At 42.5% G+C, this 21,288-nt stretch overlaps 1 protein-coding gene across 1 annotated transcript in view; it reads left to right on the top strand.

Moving 5' to 3' along the window:
* LOC138526344 (interleukin-5 receptor subunit alpha-like) overlaps positions 1-21,288 on the top strand; it is a 692,931-nt gene that overhangs the window by 398,562 nt on the left and 273,081 nt on the right. The window contains exon 4 of the mRNA XM_069636980.1: positions 2,360-2,486. Within this exon, the coding sequence (XP_069493081.1) occupies positions 2,360-2,486 (127 nt within the window). The remainder of the gene's footprint in view (positions 1-2,359; positions 2,487-21,288) is intronic.

The following is a 21,288-nucleotide window of genomic DNA, read 5'->3' as shown; positions in this document are numbered from 1 at the left end:
TGACACGGTGAAGCAGGCAAAACTGTGGCAAAAGCTAGACAGTTTTAGCATACCTTCATGGCTGTTGGTGGCGGTTAGACAGCTGCATGAAATGACTTATGTACATGTCTGGTTGAACAGTCGAGGGGCCAGCACGCCGACCCTGTGCCCACTAATCGGGGGTTAAGCAGGGCTGTGTGATCGCCCCTCTAATGTTCAACTTATGCTTTGTAGACCTCCTGGACCATCTTGAGAGAATTAATTGTTGCCCACCGAAGTTGGAGGGCATGCATGTTCGCTGGCTGTCCTACACTGCCGACATTGGATTGTTTCATCACACTTATGTGGGTGTGCGCAGGTCTGTCAGTGAGCTTTCCAAATACGCCGGGTCAAATAACTTGGTTCTTATGTGCTATGGCAGAAAATGCAAGAGCACGTCTATGGGCCTCATTATAACTCGCCCGGTATGGAAACAACAGTGGCGGTAAACCCGCCACCACCGTTGTTTCCATGCGGGGCGATCACAACTCCTGCAGGCGGAGGCATCAAACCCGCCAGGTCTGACCTGGCGGGTTTAACACCGCCCGCCTGCAGGAGTACGAGGAAACACCGGCACTATCATGAGATGGTGCCGGTGTTTCCATGATCCCCATCCCCATTGAGTCCTATGGGACTCAAAGGGAATGGGGATTAACACCATTCCGCCTCCGGAATTCCCGGGACACCGGGGTTGTAATGCCCCGGTAATTCCGGTAGTCAACGAGGCGGAATGGTAATATGAGTCCGGCGTTAACCAGGCGGTTTTACCGCCTCGGTTACCGCCGGACTCGCAATGAGGCCCTTTGTCTCTCTCTGAGGGTAGGATTGAAATGGTGTCCTCTTACAGATATTTGGGCCAGGAGCTTGACAGGAGAACATTTTTTCGGATTTAAAGGGCGAGGAGATAAGGAAGGCAACTCTACAGACTGCACGTATTAAAATATGGCTGGATACAGCTACGCGGGTATTACATTGCTTTACACACAACGTTTTTGCCCGGCCATAGTGTATGCACTGGAAGCTCTTAATATGACAGACTTTGGTTGGTTAAAATCAATTGAGGGCACGATCTGGAGATCTTTATTGAACCTGCCCAGATCAGTGCTGATTAACTGGCACGTCTTGAGTTTGGGCTGCCTTCACTTTCGGCTCAAGTCTTAAGAAAGAGGGACATACTGTTTACTAAGGCATAGGAAGATCCCAAGTACCCTCTACTGAGTGCCATGAGTCATGCAATGGGAAAGAATGTCAAGGGCAATGGTTTGTATTCATGGGCAGGACTATCCTTGGACCTGTTTAGACTTCTGATTGGTCCCAGGATTTTATCAAATTGAAGGAGGAGTTTGGGAATAAAATCAATGCTTGGGATTGGGTGGCCAATTTTACCCATGTGGAATCACTTAGACGATATCCTGAACATTGCTTCCTCTGCTATACATCCCTCTCTGCACGGCATTACCGGTTGAGACTGGATTATCTTCCAACCCTGACCACATTGGGCCCTGGATTGGGTATTCCTCAGAAGCGTCGTACTTGCCGACTCCGTTTAGATCGTGAGATGACGGAGACAGCACAGCACATACTGACCTCTTGGAAAAATCAGAAACATATATATATATAAAATTGCTAGGTTGCTTTGTTCATAATGCTATTGAGATAAGTAATGGGGTATCCTGTATGTACTGCCTTAATTCATGTAATGTGACTCTCATGAATACACTAAATAATGTATGGAATGGCGGTCGCAAAACAGTGCGAGGAAATAATGAAATGAGATGAAATGATTTGTTTTATTCTTTGGAATGTGTGTATTTTAGTTGTAAATGAACATAAGTGTTTTATGTATGAAGTTGATATATCATTGTCTTTTATAAATGTTATGTAATATGCGAAATAGATCTTTAGAACCAGAGCACATTATATTACATTAAAAAAAAGAATTGCAACGGTGTGATCCTTTTTTCATATCAATAATCACTAAATGCACTAATGCAGGGAGGATTATCAGGTACAGAGTAACTGAATTCTCGAAAGTTGTCTTAACGTTTTCAGCAGAAATGTTCGGTTAACACCTGAACAAAGCAGCTGAATGTTTTGGCCAGAAACTCCCATCTGCCCAGGCCAGCATTGTCAGAGGTGAGAGGTCAGGGTAGTTGTCGGTACGAGGTCAGGTTGGCTACAACCGGTCTAGTCTAGGTTTGCCACCCATTTACACAAAACAGTTTATTCAAAGGGAAAAAAGGGTGCCTCTTTTGATAATTTAGCAAACAGTGTTTCTTGCTGTCAACTTTCCTAGGAATACATCTGAGCATGTGATGGATTTACATTACATTTTCTTTAGTTACAGGATTGTTACACAGAGATTGCAGACGATATGGAGCTGCACAAGGGCATATGGCTGCAAGTTGTCATAAAGAATGCTACCCACAGGATCAACATTGGAAGAGAAATACACTATGTTCCAGAAGGTAAAGGGTATTAGGTCTCGATCAGTAACACCACCTGGTCCTCAAACATCAATACACCTTCGCATGATCAGCCATGCAGGCTGTGTTTGCTTCTCTATTCTTTCTTTGCATCTGTTGAGGCCCGAACATTTACGTGTTGCAAAATGATGCTGCCATGACTTTGTGCGCCCGTTGCCAAAACTTTGGGCAAAGAATCCCCCTTTTTGATGATGTTGAGGATGATATTGAGGATGTTGATGTCACTGGAATAGTTACTTAGATTATCAGTGCTCAATCTAGGATGGGTTGCAAAGATTCATTGTTGTCAGATACTAAATTGCAAAATGGCCATTGATAAAGTTTAATCTTTTTCGATTAAACCATGCTGCAGGAAAAGAAAAGTGTGATTTGCATGAAAGTGTATTAGGGCTTTCCTGGGCGTTTGTGTTTTAAAGGGCTATAGTATAAACACTCACTGATTGAGGCACATAAATTGAAGATTACACATGGTCTATATGGAATGTGATGTTTTCTCCTTGGTAGAATTCTTCGGGGTATTTACTACCCACTCTTCGCAAAGTGATATTAACCTTGATAACATGCACTGTGAAATTTGCTTTCCTGTAACATGTTCTCCTTAATAAGGTGCACTGCAACGGCCTTCCCCGTTATCTGCATTACACCCTACTTCAATTCATAGTCTACCATCATAACTAGCATCACATCTCACCACCCACTTAACATGTTACATGAAACTCAGTGGGCCTCATTACGCAGTAGGTGGTAAGGGATTACCGGCACCGGTAAGGACACCGATGCCGGTAATCCCTTACCACCCTTCTACGAGGTCCCTTAGCGGGTCCCTTCCTTAACGCCTGGTTTTACCAGGCATTATGGAAGGGACCTGTTAAGGGACCTCAGAGCTAATAACGGTACCGCAAATTGCGGTACCGTTATTAGCTCATCCCCATTCCCATTGAGCCCTTTGGGGGCTCGAATGGGAATGGTTCCCGGAATGGGGACTTACCGGGTCCTCCAAGGTTGGAATGACCCGGTAAGTCCCTATTTTGAGAACACGGACCCGGTATGCAGTAAGGGGGTCGCCATGGTGCTAATAGCACCATGGCTGCCTCCTACCTCGTAATGAGGCCCAATGACATGAACCAGCACGAAGCACAGACACAACATGTATAAAGTGACACGGGTCACCAAACAACTCAAGCGTGAAGCAAAGGCACTAATCCACACACCACCCCCCCAAACAACCGGAATGCTGAAATGTATATAACAGATATGGACAAGATACACAGCATCCACATCAGAGTTCACCCAGGCCCTGTCCTAATGGACTGTGTGCCAAAACCACCTAGGAGCTCACTTAACGAACCTGGTTCCTTCTAATCTGTGAGCATCATCACAAGAACAAAGTAGTCTTGCACTCTTCCCTCTGGTACGATTGACCAAACTCAACCCAGGTGCCAAAGCGGCAAGAGACCATGAAAACAGCCACAGTCTTCTACATAAATCCCAATTACATAACATAACATGACATGTGGTATTGACAATGCAAGCTAATATTAATTAGGCAAATTTTAAGGCTTTCTGTGTTTGGCACATCTTAGGATAAATAAAAAAACGTGCTTAGTGGAACTCTTCAGAAATGACATTGATTACCCAATTGGCACCAGCCATAATGGGGGGAGGAGTAAATTGTCCTTCATTGTTTTTTTATTATTTGAGAGAGTCAGCAGTTAGATATAGAAACCGGGTTGGCCTATGGTGATTTAGATTATACGTGAAAATTGATTGATATTGAGGATGTAGTGATACTCCCAATTGGTGGTTGTAAACATACACTATTACAAATGTACTGGATTATCTGAACCCCCAGCCTCACAGGATATTTGTTATTTTTTGTTCTTTTTTTTCTCAAAGTATATTTGGATGAAATGTCTTGTGCTTTTAATATCGTTTACTATAATGGCATTTTTGAAATAGTTGTATTCGATTTAACTTCACACGATATACCTTGTGCCCTCGATCAAACTCTGGTTTAGCATAAAAGGTGAACATGTTACAGGAAAACCTCATAGTAACATATACAAAGCGTGAATGGTTACTCAAAAGCAATAGTTACAAATGCAAAGTATGAAATCATGTCTACATTCAAGACATTCTGCAACAATGTCATGAGATGTTGGAAAAATGAAACAAGAATTACAACACACTGTCACAAAGGTATAGCTGAGGGCCGTACAATCGGATACAAGGAATTGTAATAATCACTGTAATTCTGAGGACAAATTAAACAATATTTTATTTATTTATTCACATATTATTTCTCAAGAACATTTGGACAAGTGCAAACCTTACCAATATGGAGATATAGGTATCCTTACCAGGCTGTACCGGCTTTTAAAGACCCACCACCCATGGTAATGGCCCTTGTGAAGAAAAGGCATTATTGAGGGTGACAGGCTGTTGCCAGAAGAGCTGCCTATCCCCCCACCCCCGTCCCCCCAAGGTTTCAATCAATGCCATTAGCAACCATGGTGTGCAGGTGATAAAGGGCTCAAAACTGTAGAAAGTTGAAGTGCAAGAAAAAAAACGAAAGAAGAGAGCAAGCGTGTAGTGCTTGGTGACATTCACACTGCCAGGGAAGAGAGGAACGTGGGGCAGTGTGGGCAGGACGAGGGAGCATGAGCAAAGGGAGAGAGGCATCTGCTTCAGGAAAGCAGAGGAACTAGGAAATATTGGGCAATAAAGATGGGAGAATAAGGTGGGCCCAGCAGAGCGGACAGGTGAAAAGTAAGGAAGGTGAGTGGACAGATAAGGAAAATTGTGACTGGGAGGCAGCAGGCAGAGAACGTGGTGCATTACGGTGTGTCCGTGCATATAACAATGGCCTTTGTCGCATTGTAACTGGCCAGAGTGTGAATCCAGGTTGATAATATAGTTTTATAGACCTGCACCGAGGGCCGTACCGGGCGTTATGGGCCCTGAAGACTCGGGCCTTTAACGAGGTATGAGGGCCCATAATGATGGTACGGCCCAAGGGCGAGGTCTATAAAGCTATTAGAACCCACGGGCAAACACACAAAAAGTTTATGCAAAAATACATATTTTTAAAATATTCGTTTTTTGGGGGGGAGCTTAAATATTTCCTGTGGAATATTTAAGTTAATAAAAAACATGAAAAACAACATGACAAAAAGTGAAGGATAGAAGAGAAAGGATAGTTGAGGGGGTGAGTGAGTTCACAGTGAGCAGGGAGCGGGCACAGCGAAAGTAAGTGAGGGAGCACAGCCTGAGGTGAGTGCTCGGGCTCACGGAATGGGGGGCACAGGGAAGGTAAGTGAGGGAGCACAGCCTGAGGTGAGGGCTCACGCTCACGGAATGGGGGGAGTGAGGGACAAGTAAAGGGGTTCCCCTTTCTGACTTCACTGCATCCCCCAGCCTTCATGCATTTAAACAAAAAGAAAAAAAGCATTTGTAGGCAATTTTTTTTTTAAAGAAGACCACTAGAGGGGGGTAAAGCACTGTTAGTGCTCGACTTTCCGAGCTACAAAAAAAGCAAAGGCCAAATGTGCGGGCTATAATGAAACTGAGAGCTATACGTTTCTAATAGCCCACAAATTGAAAAATCGGAAAGGAGTATTCGCCAGCACAGTGTTGTAATTATGATTAAGGGTGAGCTACACAATCAATGCAAAATACTATAATTGTAAAGGAACCAGGTAATACAAACCATTACCTACAACAGGTAACTAAAAACAAAAGCCAAAGAGAGACAAGCTAAAGAAATGTTACAACTAGAAACAAAAACCAGTATGCTAGATACAAAACAAACATGTTTTCAACTGGTACGGAAAGGAGAGTGATGTCAGAGCCACCTAAGGAACAAGAGGTACACTGTTGCAAAAATGAACAAACATTGGCAAAGCCAACAGTTTGTTTTGGCTTTAGTATTGATGTTGAAAAGGAGTTAACTGAAAAATAAAGTGGCAGCAATGTTAGGTTTTTACATTTTATTAATCAGTAACATTATACAATATCATTATATACACACTTGTTTGCATTAGTTATCCTTTAGTTACACAAATTTGCAAGGTGTTTGTTTGAAACATTGATTGCAATATAACAACATATTTGTAATTTTGAACATGTTAAAAAGACATAACTTGTAATTGGATATTGCAATAAGTTCAACAATGGAGTTAAAAAAAATATTTACATTCTATTGATATTTTTAATGGAAAAAAGATGTTGCCATTTATTTTCATCAAGTAAGTTAGTCTATTTGTTTTGTAATATCTCATATTTCCATTGCAAAAGTTTATTTCACATTTAAATGGTAAATTATTAATTATATTCTCATCCACATTGTCATTATCGGAGTCTATAGATAGAAATTCTAAGAGGATGTTGTGAGGTATGGCCATTGATTGTTATCATTGAGAATGTGCGTTGTTAAGGTGAATGTTTCTGGCCTACTGTTTTCTAGGCCAATGTCTTCAATGATGAGAGTTTCAGTTGGTGCTTCTGTAATATGTTGAGTATAACAAAATATCAGGTTAGTTCCATATGAATTTTTTCTAAAAAAAGATTTTGTTTACATGTTTTGTGTTTACCTTAATGGTGCTGTTCCTTGTGCTGTTTAGTATTCATTCGCCATTAAATGTGCCGACTGGTACATGTGCTATATTGATGTAGTCTGCCAGTCCGAATTGTGCATGTGCTGCTTCTCTCCAGAGTGTCACTTTGAATGAGTCACTTGAGTCTTTTAAGGTTATTGTCTTGAGGTCTGATGGCACATCACTGATGGTAACTGTTCATAATGATTGCACCTGGAATTAAAACACATAGAGTTAAGTGTGTTTTGTTAGTTATATTGGTATGGTATGTTATGAAAGAATAAGTTTTGGTAAAATAGTGTGCTATATACTATTGTAAATAAAATAGTAAAGTTCCTTTTTGCATGAAAGTGTATTGAGTCATAATTTTGCAAATGTCTGAAAGTAATTGAATAGTGTGAATAGAGCACTATGAGAAACTGCTATATTTCTGTGTGTCTGGTGATGATATACTTAATTAATGAATTGTGCCAGCAATACCTCTTTTTTATGGTAGAGGTTTTGGCTGTTTTTAGTGTTGACTTTAGAGGAGCTGGGGATTCAATATTTGTTGAACCTGTCACATAAAAGCTGATGGGACTACAATTAGTTTTATTGGTGTAAGCTTTGTTTGGTGCATTATCAGCGTAGTTTTGTTTTTAGGACATATTTCAGTTTAAGGAGGCCATTGTTTTCTTTAGTATTTTCAAGCAAGTTCTCATTGTAGCGAATGTCTTTAATGGGGCTAGTGGCATCTGCTGGAGCTAAGTGATGTAATATTTTCATCAAATTTTTAGAATATGATTTGAATGTGCACTGTACTACATTGGCTTTAATTGGTACTTGATATGATATGATAGGTTATTTATAACGCACCTAATACCCAGAGTTTTCTAAACGCGGACACGGGGATCGAACCTGTGTTGCTCCATGTCGTCTTGCTTCCAAGGCGAGCACGTTGCTGCTAAGCTATCCTCACGATAGAGAGCATTTTGTTCCTGTGCTTAATGGTATGCATCTGAAAGAAAAGATACATTGTTATTACATTCTATTGTTTAATCTGCATTTGAATTTGTCCAGATGAAAATAACTAATACCTATTAATTGTTACTTTTAAAAAAATCATACATTTTCTAGCTAATGTTTTAGGCTTTTAATACATTATTAATTTATTTCTAACTGTGCGTGATTGCACTGTAGTATATATGTTATTTAAGCATAATGTTTTAAGTTAAAAAGTGTTTTCATCATTTAGCAACTGAAGAACTAATTTGTTTTTATCTAATAAGACAAATGTATGAATGTTGAAATGGTGTTCATCGTTACACAAGTTTAGTATATGTTATCATTTATGTTAATGGATTCTAATGGTTAGTAATGGGTGATGGCTTTGGTGTTGTTTAAAGCCATGACCGAAACATGCTGTGTTTTTTTTATTGTGTTAATTACTTTACTTAGTTGTATAATTACTCAGCACAATTTGTCAACCTTGTTATACACACATTTTTCAGGTTGTAGTAAGAGACTAATTGCATATTAGATTTAATTTTGAAGGAATACAAAATGCTATGATCATGTTACCTAATGGAAAAGCTCCTGGGTTGGATAGGATTTTATTGGATAAAATGAAATACAATAATGAGAAATGGAACCCGGTAATAGAAAACATGTTTAATGCTATTGCTGCTAATAATTTTCTTCCAGATACTTGGGGAAATTAATAATTGTTTTTTTAAGAAGGGTGAAAGATTTGACCGAAAATGGTATTGGATGATTTTAGCTATTGACTTATTTGCAAAATAATATGGTAAGCTTATTTACAGTTGCTGCAGAAGAACACTAGGGTTTTAGCGAAGGTGTGGAAACTGTTTAGCAATCCTTAAACATTATTTCATTTTATAGAAATATGTTTTAAGTTAGAAGAGTCTGATTTACTCTGCTTGTTAGCAAATTAACTGTTTGGTAGACATTGTTTTCCTCTTGATGACAGTCAGATAAAGAATCAGAAAATAATGTTTGTTTTTCAGTAACTATTAATTTTTTGCAAAGTTGTGCTTATTTAGATTTTTGTAAAAATGGTTGGTAACAATCAAACACAATTAAAGAAGTTACATATCTTTTTAGTTTTTTCCTTCAATAAACTTAACAAAGCTGTGGATAATAAAACACATAAATACATCGAGCTTAATCTTACACTAATCATGCAAATCCTACTAGTATTAAAGCTTATCACTCATATTTAAGGCAATATTACTGTGTTTTTTTTTATAAAGGTAACCAAAATCTTGCAACTAAGCAAAAACAAGCATTGCTAATGGCAACAATGTTTGCTTTCGTGTAGGCATAGGACAGGCATTTGCTAGGCACTGTTGTAGTGGTATTAACTGGCTATTGATGCTAGATGCTGCAAAATGGTGCCAGTAACTGGGCATAGTGAGAGTCTAAGAGTAAGAGACGGACACAAGGGTGGCATGATGATTTGCAAATACTTTCATTATCAACAAACAATAGGTAAGTTGGAGGAAAACCTAACTGACCCTATCTCTACGAGGGGTTTCCCTGCCTCAACAAAATCAGCTAATAAAAAATGTCTGTGTCAGAAAGTCCCAAAGTAAGTCCAAATCCTAACCTATGCCACACAAATTAAACTCAGTAAAATGTGCTAAGGGATATGTCTATTGGCTATTTGCCTGTAGCCCAGCTTTGCAGTTCAAAACAAAAGTTCCAAAAGGTGTAAAAAGCAAAACAAAAGTTCCACATGACTCAAGGGATGAATTCCCTTTCCCCAGACTCATTTCCAACTTTATCCAGAATAGTCATAGCATGAATAAAAGTTCCACAAGACTCAAGGGGATGATTCTCTTTCAACAGAGTCTAGCCAACCTTCTTGGGAGGCCTGACTCCCAGACCCTGCAACAGACAAAGATGGCCTGTACACCTTATCCGCGCCGCTTCGGATGCCAGACCCCTTTGTGAGCAGACCCAACTCTCCTGCCAAGGTCTCTGAGTGTTAGTTGTGTTCTCACACTTTGGATTTCTCTTTATTGTGGTTCATGGTACCTCTCCTCAACAGGGGTCCCAGACCTCCTTCACTTAGTTGCTGTCGTAGTTCTCTCTCTCAAATCTCTCTTCACACCTCAGCTTTGGTTTGCTCTCCAGGCAGGGCAAGTGAACACCACTTGTATTTGAAAAATGTGCATTCCTCTTTCTTACTGTGTGGGGTGCATTTCCCCAATGTGGTCCCAGAACTACTTGACTTGGTTTGTCTTGTAGCTCAGCACTTGTTTCCAGGATTCCTTATACTTCAATGAGTCCTTGACCTTTCTGTATTCGCATGGGGCTTCCCCAGTGTCATATGGACCCAGATCCTTCTCTCGGGTTTGTCTTGTAGATCAGCATCTCGTTTGCGTGCTATCCTTGACTTCAATTTGTCCTGGACGCTTCTGTAGTCTTGTGTGGCTTCCCAAGTTGCATATGAGTCCCAGACTCTTCTCTTAGGTTTGTCTTGTAGCTCAGGACCTCGTTTGCAGGCTACCATAGACTTCAATGGGTCCCTGACTCCTCTTTTAGGTTTATAATGTCTCTTAACTATGCCCGGTTCACTATCCTGATAGGCCTCTCTCTATGGGGTTCTCTTTCACCCCTTCCTAACGCAGCCTCTCGGGGCTCCCTGGGCCTTCCTACCACCCCTCCGGGTACCTTTGCGCTTGTTCCATGAGGGTTCCGGTCCTCGGCAACACCCCTGGGCTCTTGCAGTCTTCACTAGCTGACTCTCCAGCTGATTTCTTCCAGTAAGGCAGTCTCCCTTTTCCCTTGGTCCCTTGCACACTGATGGTGCTCAAGGGTTCCCTTCCTTTCTGGGAGGCACACTCATCTTCTTGGTTGTCTCAGTTAGGGAGATTCCTGCTCCCTTCAGTTCACCACAGACTGCTGGGGATCAATGTTTCCCACTCTCTCTGGATAGTGCAGTAGTCCCCAGCTTCCTCTCTTGCAACACAGGATTCTTGCTACTCCAGGGAGGGCTTCTCAGCACTTCCTGGTTTCCCTCTTCTATTTCTACTGTAGATGGACCAATGGGAAACCAGCAACCACCAGATTGTTCCACGTGGTTCCCATATGTGATTTTCATTCCTCCACACTTCTCCCTCATCACAGTACGGATCTTCTGACTCCCTTGTGAGGCATTGGGAATCGTATTCATCTCAGTACTGGGAAAGGGATCTTCATTTAGGTAACTCCTATTCTTCCTCCTCCCAGTACTCTCTAGGGTAATGGTATTGTGACTGCAACATATGAGTCTATTAGTGAAGGGATTGATTTTATCGTCCCTAATCCCATAAGGGGCTTCCTCTTGCATGTGATCCTCCACCAGTGCACCACCCCAGAGGGATTATTATTCTGTGGATGAACCACAATGGCCCCATGAACACAGTCTCCCCCTAGAGAAAAAGGGACAACATCCTTAGATTCGTCACAGCATCTGACAGCAGTGCCCGACAAATGCCAAATATTAATACACAAGCCAAAACTGTTGGCTTTGCCAATGCTTGTTTCTAACAGGATTTCAGTGAAGGACATGGGGAGTGCTTAGAAATAGAAATAGAGTAACTGAAGCCACAACTGGATAAGACATTTTTATTACACCATTAATGCATTTACAACTCCATTTATATCATTAACTCTTAGAACACTACTTTGAAATAATGGTGGCAGGCAATTCGAGTGCAAGGTTTCATGGCAAGACTTGATTAAAATGAGCTCAAAGAGATCCCATGAGGAGGTGGTTTGGGCAGAGAGGGGCAGGAACCAGGTGGGAATTGTCATAAGGATTAGCATGGCCATGGGCAGTTAATGGATGGGAAAATAACCAAACAACACCTACAAGCTTTGCGTCCCTGCTCATATGCCATTTCTCCCTATCTGTACTGTAATACAATAGTTTCAGCTTTTAGTTGGCACTAAAGTGCCACCTAATAGCCCAAACTAATCTAAAGTGCCACCTAATAGCCCAAACTAATTTGTTTAAACAATTAGTAAAAAGCAAATTGTGTTGCTTAAATCATAACTTAATTAAATATCTTACTGTAAACTTGGATATCCTAAACTGCTGCTATGTTTTGTTATTTTAATGTATTAAACTGCTTACCTTTTTAGATGTCAGTTGGAACTTTTATGAAGATTAAATCCAGTAGACTGGCTTGCTTACTGCATACAAAATAAATATATGAACATAAATTAAGATATATTAAGTAGATGTTAATCCTTAACTATGTATTATGATATGTGAGATTTCAATTAAGTATCTATTAAGCACGTGTCAGGGCATGCGAATTCACTTGACCACTAGCATAGGTGAGTACTTTTTAGGTGGGTGAATACCATTTTCATGATCTTTGCTATAAAGACTTTAAGAAATGTGGGCAAGTGGGAAGGACATTGCAACATCCGACAATAGACATCCGACATATTTCTTGGCACATTCGTAACAGGACAGATCATTAGTGAGGGCTAGGGAGGATGAGCAAGTTGCATTGGAGCCTGGTGCCTGTGGTATCTCTGGCTATTGCAGTCAAAGTGCACCCAGCTCCTAGCCTGTGCAGGGAGCACACACATTATCCAATGTTAAACCACAAAACAGCTGTGCACATTTTGGCCCTTTCAATATGGTTAGCTTGGAGACGGACGACTCCAAGGCTCACTTATATTCATGAATGGCTCTGCTCATCCTTTTTTATGAGTGGATATTAAGCCAACAGTAGGCTATGTACAGTAAACCCTTTTAAGCACCTCTGCTACCTCTGCTGTGATGCAATAACCCACAGATCATTGGTGAGCAGTGGTATTGTTAGGGTACAAAGGATGTACTCTTTAAATGAATATATGATCTGTTACTCTCTATATTTTAATTTTGCATTCGTTTTCAGCCAACCATATTCTTTTGTTAACATCCTGAACTATTTTGTGCTCATTTTTTTTAACAATTCCAAACACTTATTCACACTCTAACCCTATCCTTGTCATGCCTGCGATTCCACTACCGTGAATACCATGTACTAAACCATCCAAACCTGCATGACCCGGCACATCCTCTGCCTGAATGATGAGAAAACAGAGTTCCTCCTAGTTGGCACACTTGCACCGCCTTGTGAAACTTGACACAGCCTTCCACCTTCCTCTGACACGATCCCTGTTTCCTCCTTGGTGAACACTCTGAGCATCCACCTTGATGCCTCGCTCAACATGTCCCGCCAAATCAACCATATCACCTCCACAACAGCCTACGACACAAAGCTCATACGTGTGAGCAAACCATTCCTCTATACCGCCAATCGCCTCACTGTTGCCCATGCTCTAGTCGGATCCAAGCTGGATTATTGCAATTCCTTGCTCTGGGCATATCTGAAAAAAAATAAATAAACAGGCTCCAAGTTCCCCAAAACCATGCTCTCCAGGCCATGTTGGACCTAAGTATGATCATATCTATGAAGCTAGGAGATCTGTCCACTGGCTCCCTGTCTGGAAAAGAATTACATTAAAAATCCTCTCAATTACATATCGCTGTCTGTCAAACAATGCCTCCTCGTACCTAGCTGAGAGACTCAACATACGCATGTACACCAGACCTCTAATATCTACCCTCAGCCATTGCCTCTTCAATCCGAGATTCAGGTGCAAAACTTCCTGGTGGTGGCATCCAACTTATGCAATAATCTACCACGCTACCACTGAAATTAACTTTCCTAGCCTTTGTTCAGGAAAAAACTCAAGACTCACCTGTTCAACTAACCATATACTGTATATACCCACTGTTGTCTTCATGTCTGTAACCTACCAGATGTTCTCATCATGTCTATAACCAGCGCCAAGATACCCAAGGGCTTGGCACGCTTCTACAAATGAATAAACACATAAATACATACATTAATAAATAACCCAATCCTAATCATTGGTTGCTGGCCAACTGAGTATGGGATCATTTAGTGTAATCCTAACTCAAATCCTAACTGTAAGACCCTAAAGACCCTAAATTTAATCAACAAGCTATTGCAAACCCTACACTTGTCACCCAAATCTATTCACAACTGGGAAAGACAATTCAGCCAATTAGGTGGGTGGGACAGGGGGCGAGAATACACATTCTCTGCCCGCTGTTTCTGCCACTCGAGGCCCATCCCTGGGTGGCGCCATTTGTTTTTTTTTTATGTGGCGAGGTAACGGAAGTTTCTTCCTGTTGCCTCCTCAACTCCCCTAAATAACCGTAACCCCTCTGTCCTTCCCCACTTACCTGCTGGACCGGAGCTTTGTGCTCACTCGTCTGCCTCCATAGAAAGGATTTTCTGTCTTTTCCCTTTTGCGGCGGCCATATTTTTTTCATTTCTTTTTCCCCTTTGAGGCTGGCTGCGCAAGCAGCGTGATTCTCCCGAGGGAGAAAAAAAACATTTGCACCCCGGTTAAACCAGAGGGTGCAAATGGCTTTCCGTACCGCAGTGGGGGTGGCCATGACCGGTAATAGCCCACAGTCCTTGCTGAGGCCCTCACCGGGGCCCTTTCTTCTCTCAGGCCTGCCTTGGCTCGGTCTGGCAGGTCATTAGTTGCCATGGTCGTCCCCACTGCAGAGGTGAAAGCCATATTATAACAATCATATTAGTGTTGTTTAATGGTGCTTTCCATGTAAGGGATCTTGAATTCTTAGTGATCTAGTGGAAATTGAGTTTCAATGTGTCCAGGGGCCTCATTACGACCCTGGCGCTAATGGGTTAACGGCACCGTAAAAGGCTGCGGCGCCGTTAACCCATTAGCGCCTTACTACGAGGTCCGTTTGCGTGACCCTACCTGAACGGCTGGTCTAGACCAGCCGTTAAAGTAGGGACCTGCAAAGGGACCTTGGTGCTAAGTACGGTACCGCAATTTGCAGTACCGTACTTGGCGCCTTCCCCAGTCACATTGAGACCTATGGGGCAAAAATGGGAATGGGGAAGGGCCAATGTTCAATGGGGAATTACTGCCCCGCCAACCTTGGAATGGGGTGGTAATTCCCCATTGAACATTGGCGGACTCGTTACGATACCGGCACCAACCATGGTGCTAATAGCGCCATGGTTTAGTGCCAGTATCGTAATGAGGGCCCAGGAGTACGATAATATTGAAAATGTGCATTAACATTGCTGGTAATGTTGCTTCGTGTGCAACCAATGATTTCAATAAAAAAATATTATGCCATCACGTTCATGGGTCAAGTTCATTTCTCTTGAGTCGTACAGATAACAAAAGTTGCTTGGCCTGCCGAATTAACAGGATTTTAAAGATTGTTTAAGGCCTGCACGTTAAGTAAATTATTCGGTGTAAGAATGTAGCAACATGAACACTGAACATTATTTTTAATGCATTTACAAAGAAGTGGTATATATTTTACCTGTTTTACAATTACAGACAAGTAATATGCTGTTCGGGGATCCAGTTATTTTCCTGTAAACACAAAATTAATAAAATACAGTTAGAAAATGTACTTAAAATGCGAAAATATGGTCATATTGAAGTAAAGTCAGTGAGTCAGAGTGTTCCTGGTGTTCTACACTCTGCTCTACACCGCAGCTGGCACGGTATTGCAGAGTTTCTTCAGTTCAGTTGCTTCCCGGAGGTGGAGCTTTAACAACGTATACTCACCCCGAACGCGGAGCATCACAGAGCGGGTTAGAGTGTTCCTGGTGTTCTACACTCTGCTCTACACCGCAGCTGGCACGGTATTGCAGAGTTTCTTCAGTTCAGTTGCTTCCCGGAGGTGGAGCTTTAACAACGTATACTCACCCCGAACGCGGAGCATCACGGAGCGGGTTAGAGTGTTCCTGGTGTTCTACACTCTGCTCTACACCTCAGCTGGCACGGTATTGCTGTGTTTCTTCATTTGCTTCCAGGGGAAGGCAGAGCTTTAACAACGTATACTCACCCCGAACGCAGAGTATCACGGAGCGAGTCAGAGTGTTGCTGGTGTTCTACACTCTGCTCTACACCTCAGATTGGCACGGTATTGCAGAGTTTCTTCTGTTCAGTTGCTTCCCGGGGGCGGAGCTTTAACAACGTATACTCACCCCGAACGCTGAGCATCACGGAGCGGTTTAGAGTGTTCCTGGTGTTCTACACTCTGCTCTACACCTCAGCTGGCACGGTATTGCTGTGTTTCTTCAGTTGCTTCCAGGGGAAGGCAGAGCTTTAACAACATATACTCACCCCGAACGTGGAGTATCACGGAGCGAGTCAGAGTGTTGCTGGTGTTCTACACTCTGCTCTACACCTCAGCTGGCACGGTATTGCATAGTTTCTTCTGTTCAGTTGCTTCCCGGGGGCGGAGCTTTAACAACATATACTCACCCCGAACATGGAGCATCACGGAGCGGGTTAGAGTGTTCCTGGTGTTCTACACTCTGCTCTACACCTCAGCTGGCACAGTATTGCTGTGTTTCTTCAGTTGCTTTCAGGGGGAGGCAGAGCTTTAACAACTTATACTCAGCCCGAATGCGGAGAGTCGTAGAATGAGTCAGAGTTCGCCTGGTGTTTGTGGTGTCCAGGAGCCCAAGAAGGCACATTCAGGAGGATTGTTAAGTAGCACTACAGAGCGATCATACCACGCGCTACAGTAGCTGGGTGAGTGGTTCATTGTGGCTTGTGTGAGTTCGACGTACTGTGGAAAGAGTGACTTAGATCACTAGGTGACCGAGAATCTATCTATGCTACACACAGTGCAAGTAAACACTGTTTCCATAGGTGACTGTGGGGCTAGGCCCTTTGAGCCTCTGACATTGAGAAATGTTCCCTTGCATAACTTGCGATTGAGCAAATGCCGTACACCAAGTAAGAGATACTCTTACTCATTAATCAGTCAAGGAAAAACAGGAAGCGTCGTCCCGGCTCACCACGATGGTGACTGCAGGTCTGTGCCCTTTGAACCCTCGAAACAGCAGGTGTGAGGAAAAACTGTACTAATTCAGTCACGCAACCACACATCCACATTTACACCCGGCAAGCACAAAACATATAAAAACCATACACTAGCATCCATAATTACTACTTGCCTTTCAAAAGGTACTTCAGAAAACAGTTGCCCCTTTCTTTGCTGATTTCCATACGCCACTTTGCTTGAAATACCCATTGGCAGACGTTCTACCGAGAATGGTAGCTCATATGGGATTGTGGAGTCAAGTAGGTGGGCCAGGTGAACAAACACCACAGCAAACAGAAAGACAGGCAGCCATGGACTCACAAGTGACTAGAGAGGCGTACAAAAAATCAGAGAAAAATAATGTTACTGCTGACTTACCTGCTGATCTAGCAAACACTCCATGCATTGGTCATATGCAGGCAGTACCCCCAGCAGCGCCATCCAACTCACTAGGAATAACTACAACATTCCAACCAGAAAATGAACATCTTGAAGCGCGTCCTAAATTTAAGCGAGGTTTATTGAAGTCCGTAGGAAGGGGTCGGACGCATAGCTCTTCACCGCATTCACTTCCAGGGCCCATTTCTGGAAAGAATATTAGGGACTTTTTTAATATATTTCCAGTCGAAAAAAAAATTAATGGGGATGAAAACTACAGCCCGCACCGATAGAACACACATGAATGAAGTGCATAACTTAAGTCTAATTGAACACATGTAATCATTACCATCCGAATTACCCAGAAGTTGTGGAATAACGATAGTGAATCAAAGCTGTGACCCATCAATCCAAGATTCTCCATTTGATCCATCAATGCAAGGCTCTCCATCAGATCTCATTGACTTCATCGAAAATAGAGGAGGGATAGCCAGAAGGCAACAGGATGAACGTAATACAGAAAGAGAAGACTCCAGTAACATGCACCATACCCTTAGGGAAGTGGATGAACAAATCAAATTGACATCACCAACGCTCTCAGCTCTAAATATTGTACTAAGTTAATTCGTTACTTTGTATGATAATATCCGGGATGAGGTACGTGTACATTCCATTGGGCTTTCACATATTAGTGCGAGAGTGGATGAGTTGACTATGCTGCAATACCCCCTCCATGGCACCAGTCAAGAAACAGGTGAAGGATCCTGTGTTTGGGTATCAACAAAAAAACCAACTCCCTTACCCCCTCCGAAATGACATGGAATTAGAAGTCAGCTGTAAATCTGAACGATCCATTCCGACAAATGTCAATCAGTGAAATATTGAACCAAATAAGATTGTACTTCAATCCGCAGAATGCAATCCTTCTAAAACATCAGATAAAAAGAACAAAGGATTTCTAAATGGGGGCGGAGGCCCAAAGAAATTCCAAAACGTAAAAACCAGCAAAACAAAGAATGCCTTGACTCGAACCTTCTTTCGGAAACTGTCTTTAGTGGCATTCAAGGGGACCACAAAAGAACATCGGCCGGATGGAAGCAAATTTGTAAACGTGGTCAAAAAACTAGACAAGCAACCGATTAGAGATATTGCATTGTCAGAGCATGATAGTGTTAGAAAATCTATTCCAAAGGCACTTTCACAGGAAAAAGAGAATGCTACCAGTGCTGACCTGTGCTGAATGAAAGCATCAAGTTGGGACAATCTGAAAATAGAGATGGGATAGATATACAATCACTGACTGATAACATCAGAGCAACTATGGGCCTCATTACACGGAAGGCGGTAATCCAGGGTGCTATTAGCACCCTGGACCATGCCGGTAAATTACCGGCACCGCCTTGGTGGAAAGGGGAATTACCGCCCTATTCCACGGTTGGCGGGGCGGTAATTCCCCCTTCCACCATTGCCCTTCCCCATTTTTGCCCCATAGGGCATAATGGGGAAGAAGCTAATTACGGCACCGCAATTTTGCGGTGGCGTAATTAGCACCAAGGTCCCTTAGCGGGTTGGTTTTTAACGCCTGCAGAAAGCAGGCGTTAAAGCACCAACCCGCTAAGGGACCTCGTAGTAAGGCGGTAATGGTTAACGGTCACCGTTACCATTAACGGTGGCCGTTAACCATTACCGCCTTCCGTGTAATGAGGCCCTATGACTACATCTGTCTCAATTCAAACTGGGCTAGATCTTTTGGGCCTGAATGAAACATGTCTGGGGATGCTTGTGGTCTCGTGCACAAGTGATGCGACCTAGCAGTTCCGGCTGGACTGCCCCTTTTGGGGTAGGACCAAGCCTGATTTGCATATGGTTTTTCGACTTCTGTAATGGCTTGGCAGGCTGAAAAACAATGGTCTGGACAGTTGCCCAGAGCTATGCCCGTGGTTATGAATTATTCAAAACCTTCCAGCCATCACCTTTTCGTTTTCCTGAATGGACCAAAGCATTATTCCCCCATTGTACACAAAACATTATTGAAGGTGGAATTCCCACAAGGACGGAATGAAATGAATCAGAAGAAAAAAAATTATAATGAGAATGAAAATTACGATATTCCCAAAAATACAGATACATATATAGTAAATTGACAGATGAGCAATGGCATGAAAGTCATGTTGAGAGAATGACAGATAAAAGTGTGAGAAGGAAAGAAGTGGATGAACAAACGAAACTGCCTCACAATGTGAGGATGAGAGTTGAACCTGTGTATAGAGAAAATCAGAGAGAGCGAGATGAAAGAGATTGAAGAGTGGAACACAAGAGAAGAGAAAGTAGGCATACGACCAGGGAAAGGCCGCCAGAATGTAATCAAAATAGATTGTTTGATCGAACTAGAAGCGAATCGCTGCTTTATGAGAAATAACCCACTAAATAGACAAAACTGTGCAGGAAAAATAGAATGGAAATCTCTAAAGCAAAGTATGCTCAATACAAACAGATCCACAAATGTAGGCGACTTTCTAAGTCAAAAGTACAAACCACATGAGACTATCATCCCAAAGAGTCCTCAATTAAGTGTGTGGGCATTACAGCAGCGGTTGCACACAGGAAGAACTAGAACAGCAGAGAAAGGAGACAGGTAAATATAACTACCCAAAAGCTCCAAATTCTAGACAAACAGGTATCAATCAGACCCCCTGAAAAAAGTGCCTCCAATTAATGTTTACAAATACATTTGGGAGGACCAAAAGTGTATGTTTAAACAGAGGAAACTTTCTACTTTTACTAGTCCAGATCCGAAGACTAAGAATGATTTCCACAAGAGATATAGAGGGAATCTAATTCCCGGACAAGAAAGATTTCAATTGTTCAGTGGTGTTTTTCAACTCGAGCTTGGTATGAAACTAGTGATTTCTAACATGGAAAGGTTGCTGAATCAAGGATTTGTGGTAGCCCAAATTGATACGGTGAGGATTCAAAAATGGGAAACATCAGGTGGAGTATTTAAAGAAATGAAGGTACATTTAAAGAAAGAGCAATAATGTAGGAATCTGAACGTATTGGGCCTCATTACGAGTAGGGCGGTAAGGGATACCGGGCACTGGTAAGGATACCGGTGCTGGTAATCCCTTAATGCCCTACTACGAGTTCCCTTAGCGGGTCCCTCCTTTAACGCCTGGTCTGACCAGGCGTTATGGACGGGATCTGTTAAGGGACTTCAGAGCTAATAACGGTATGGCAAATTGCGGTACCGTTATTAGCTACTTCCCCATTCCCATTGAGCCCTCTGGGGGCTCAAATGGGAATGGGAATGTTTTTTTCAATGGGGACTTACCGGTCCTGCAAAGGTCGGACTACACCGGTAAGTCCCCATTGAATGAGACCGGTGCTGGTACCGTTATTGGAGGCAGTCTAGGCGCAAATAGCGCCATGACTACCTCCAATCTCGGAATGAGGCCCATTGACTGGACAAGAGTAATCGAGGCACTTGGCCAGATTTGTATTTGTATTTATTGTGTTTATATAGCGCTTTAATCCAAACCGCTTTACGTTATAACAAGTTACATAGAAAAATATAACAGTGGAAGCAATTTACAAGACATGAATCAAACCAATAAAACAGTAGTAACCTGTGAGGGTAAGTAAGGGAAGGAGGGGCATGAGAAAGGGAAGGTAGGAGGGAGACAGAAAGGGCATTAGGGTGAGGATGTAATGAGGAAGAGGTAAGGATAAGGGAAAGGCACGGGTAGGGAAGGTGAGTAGGGGAAGATGTGAGGGAGGAGAGAGAGATGTGAGAGGGGGTAAGGGTATCAGGTCGGGGGATGTAGAAGGAGAGATTTCAAGGAAGTACGGAAGGAGGAAAAGGTGGTGATGTAGCGGATAGAGAGAGGGAGGGAGTGCC

This window comes from Ambystoma mexicanum, chromosome 7p (genome assembly GCF_040938575.1).
Source record: "Ambystoma mexicanum isolate Mex_15411 chromosome 7p, UKY_AmexF1_1, whole genome shotgun sequence".
In the NCBI taxonomy this organism is placed as follows: domain Eukaryota; kingdom Metazoa; phylum Chordata; class Amphibia; order Caudata; family Ambystomatidae; genus Ambystoma; species Ambystoma mexicanum.
This window is presented reverse-complemented; position numbering and strand designations above follow the sequence as displayed.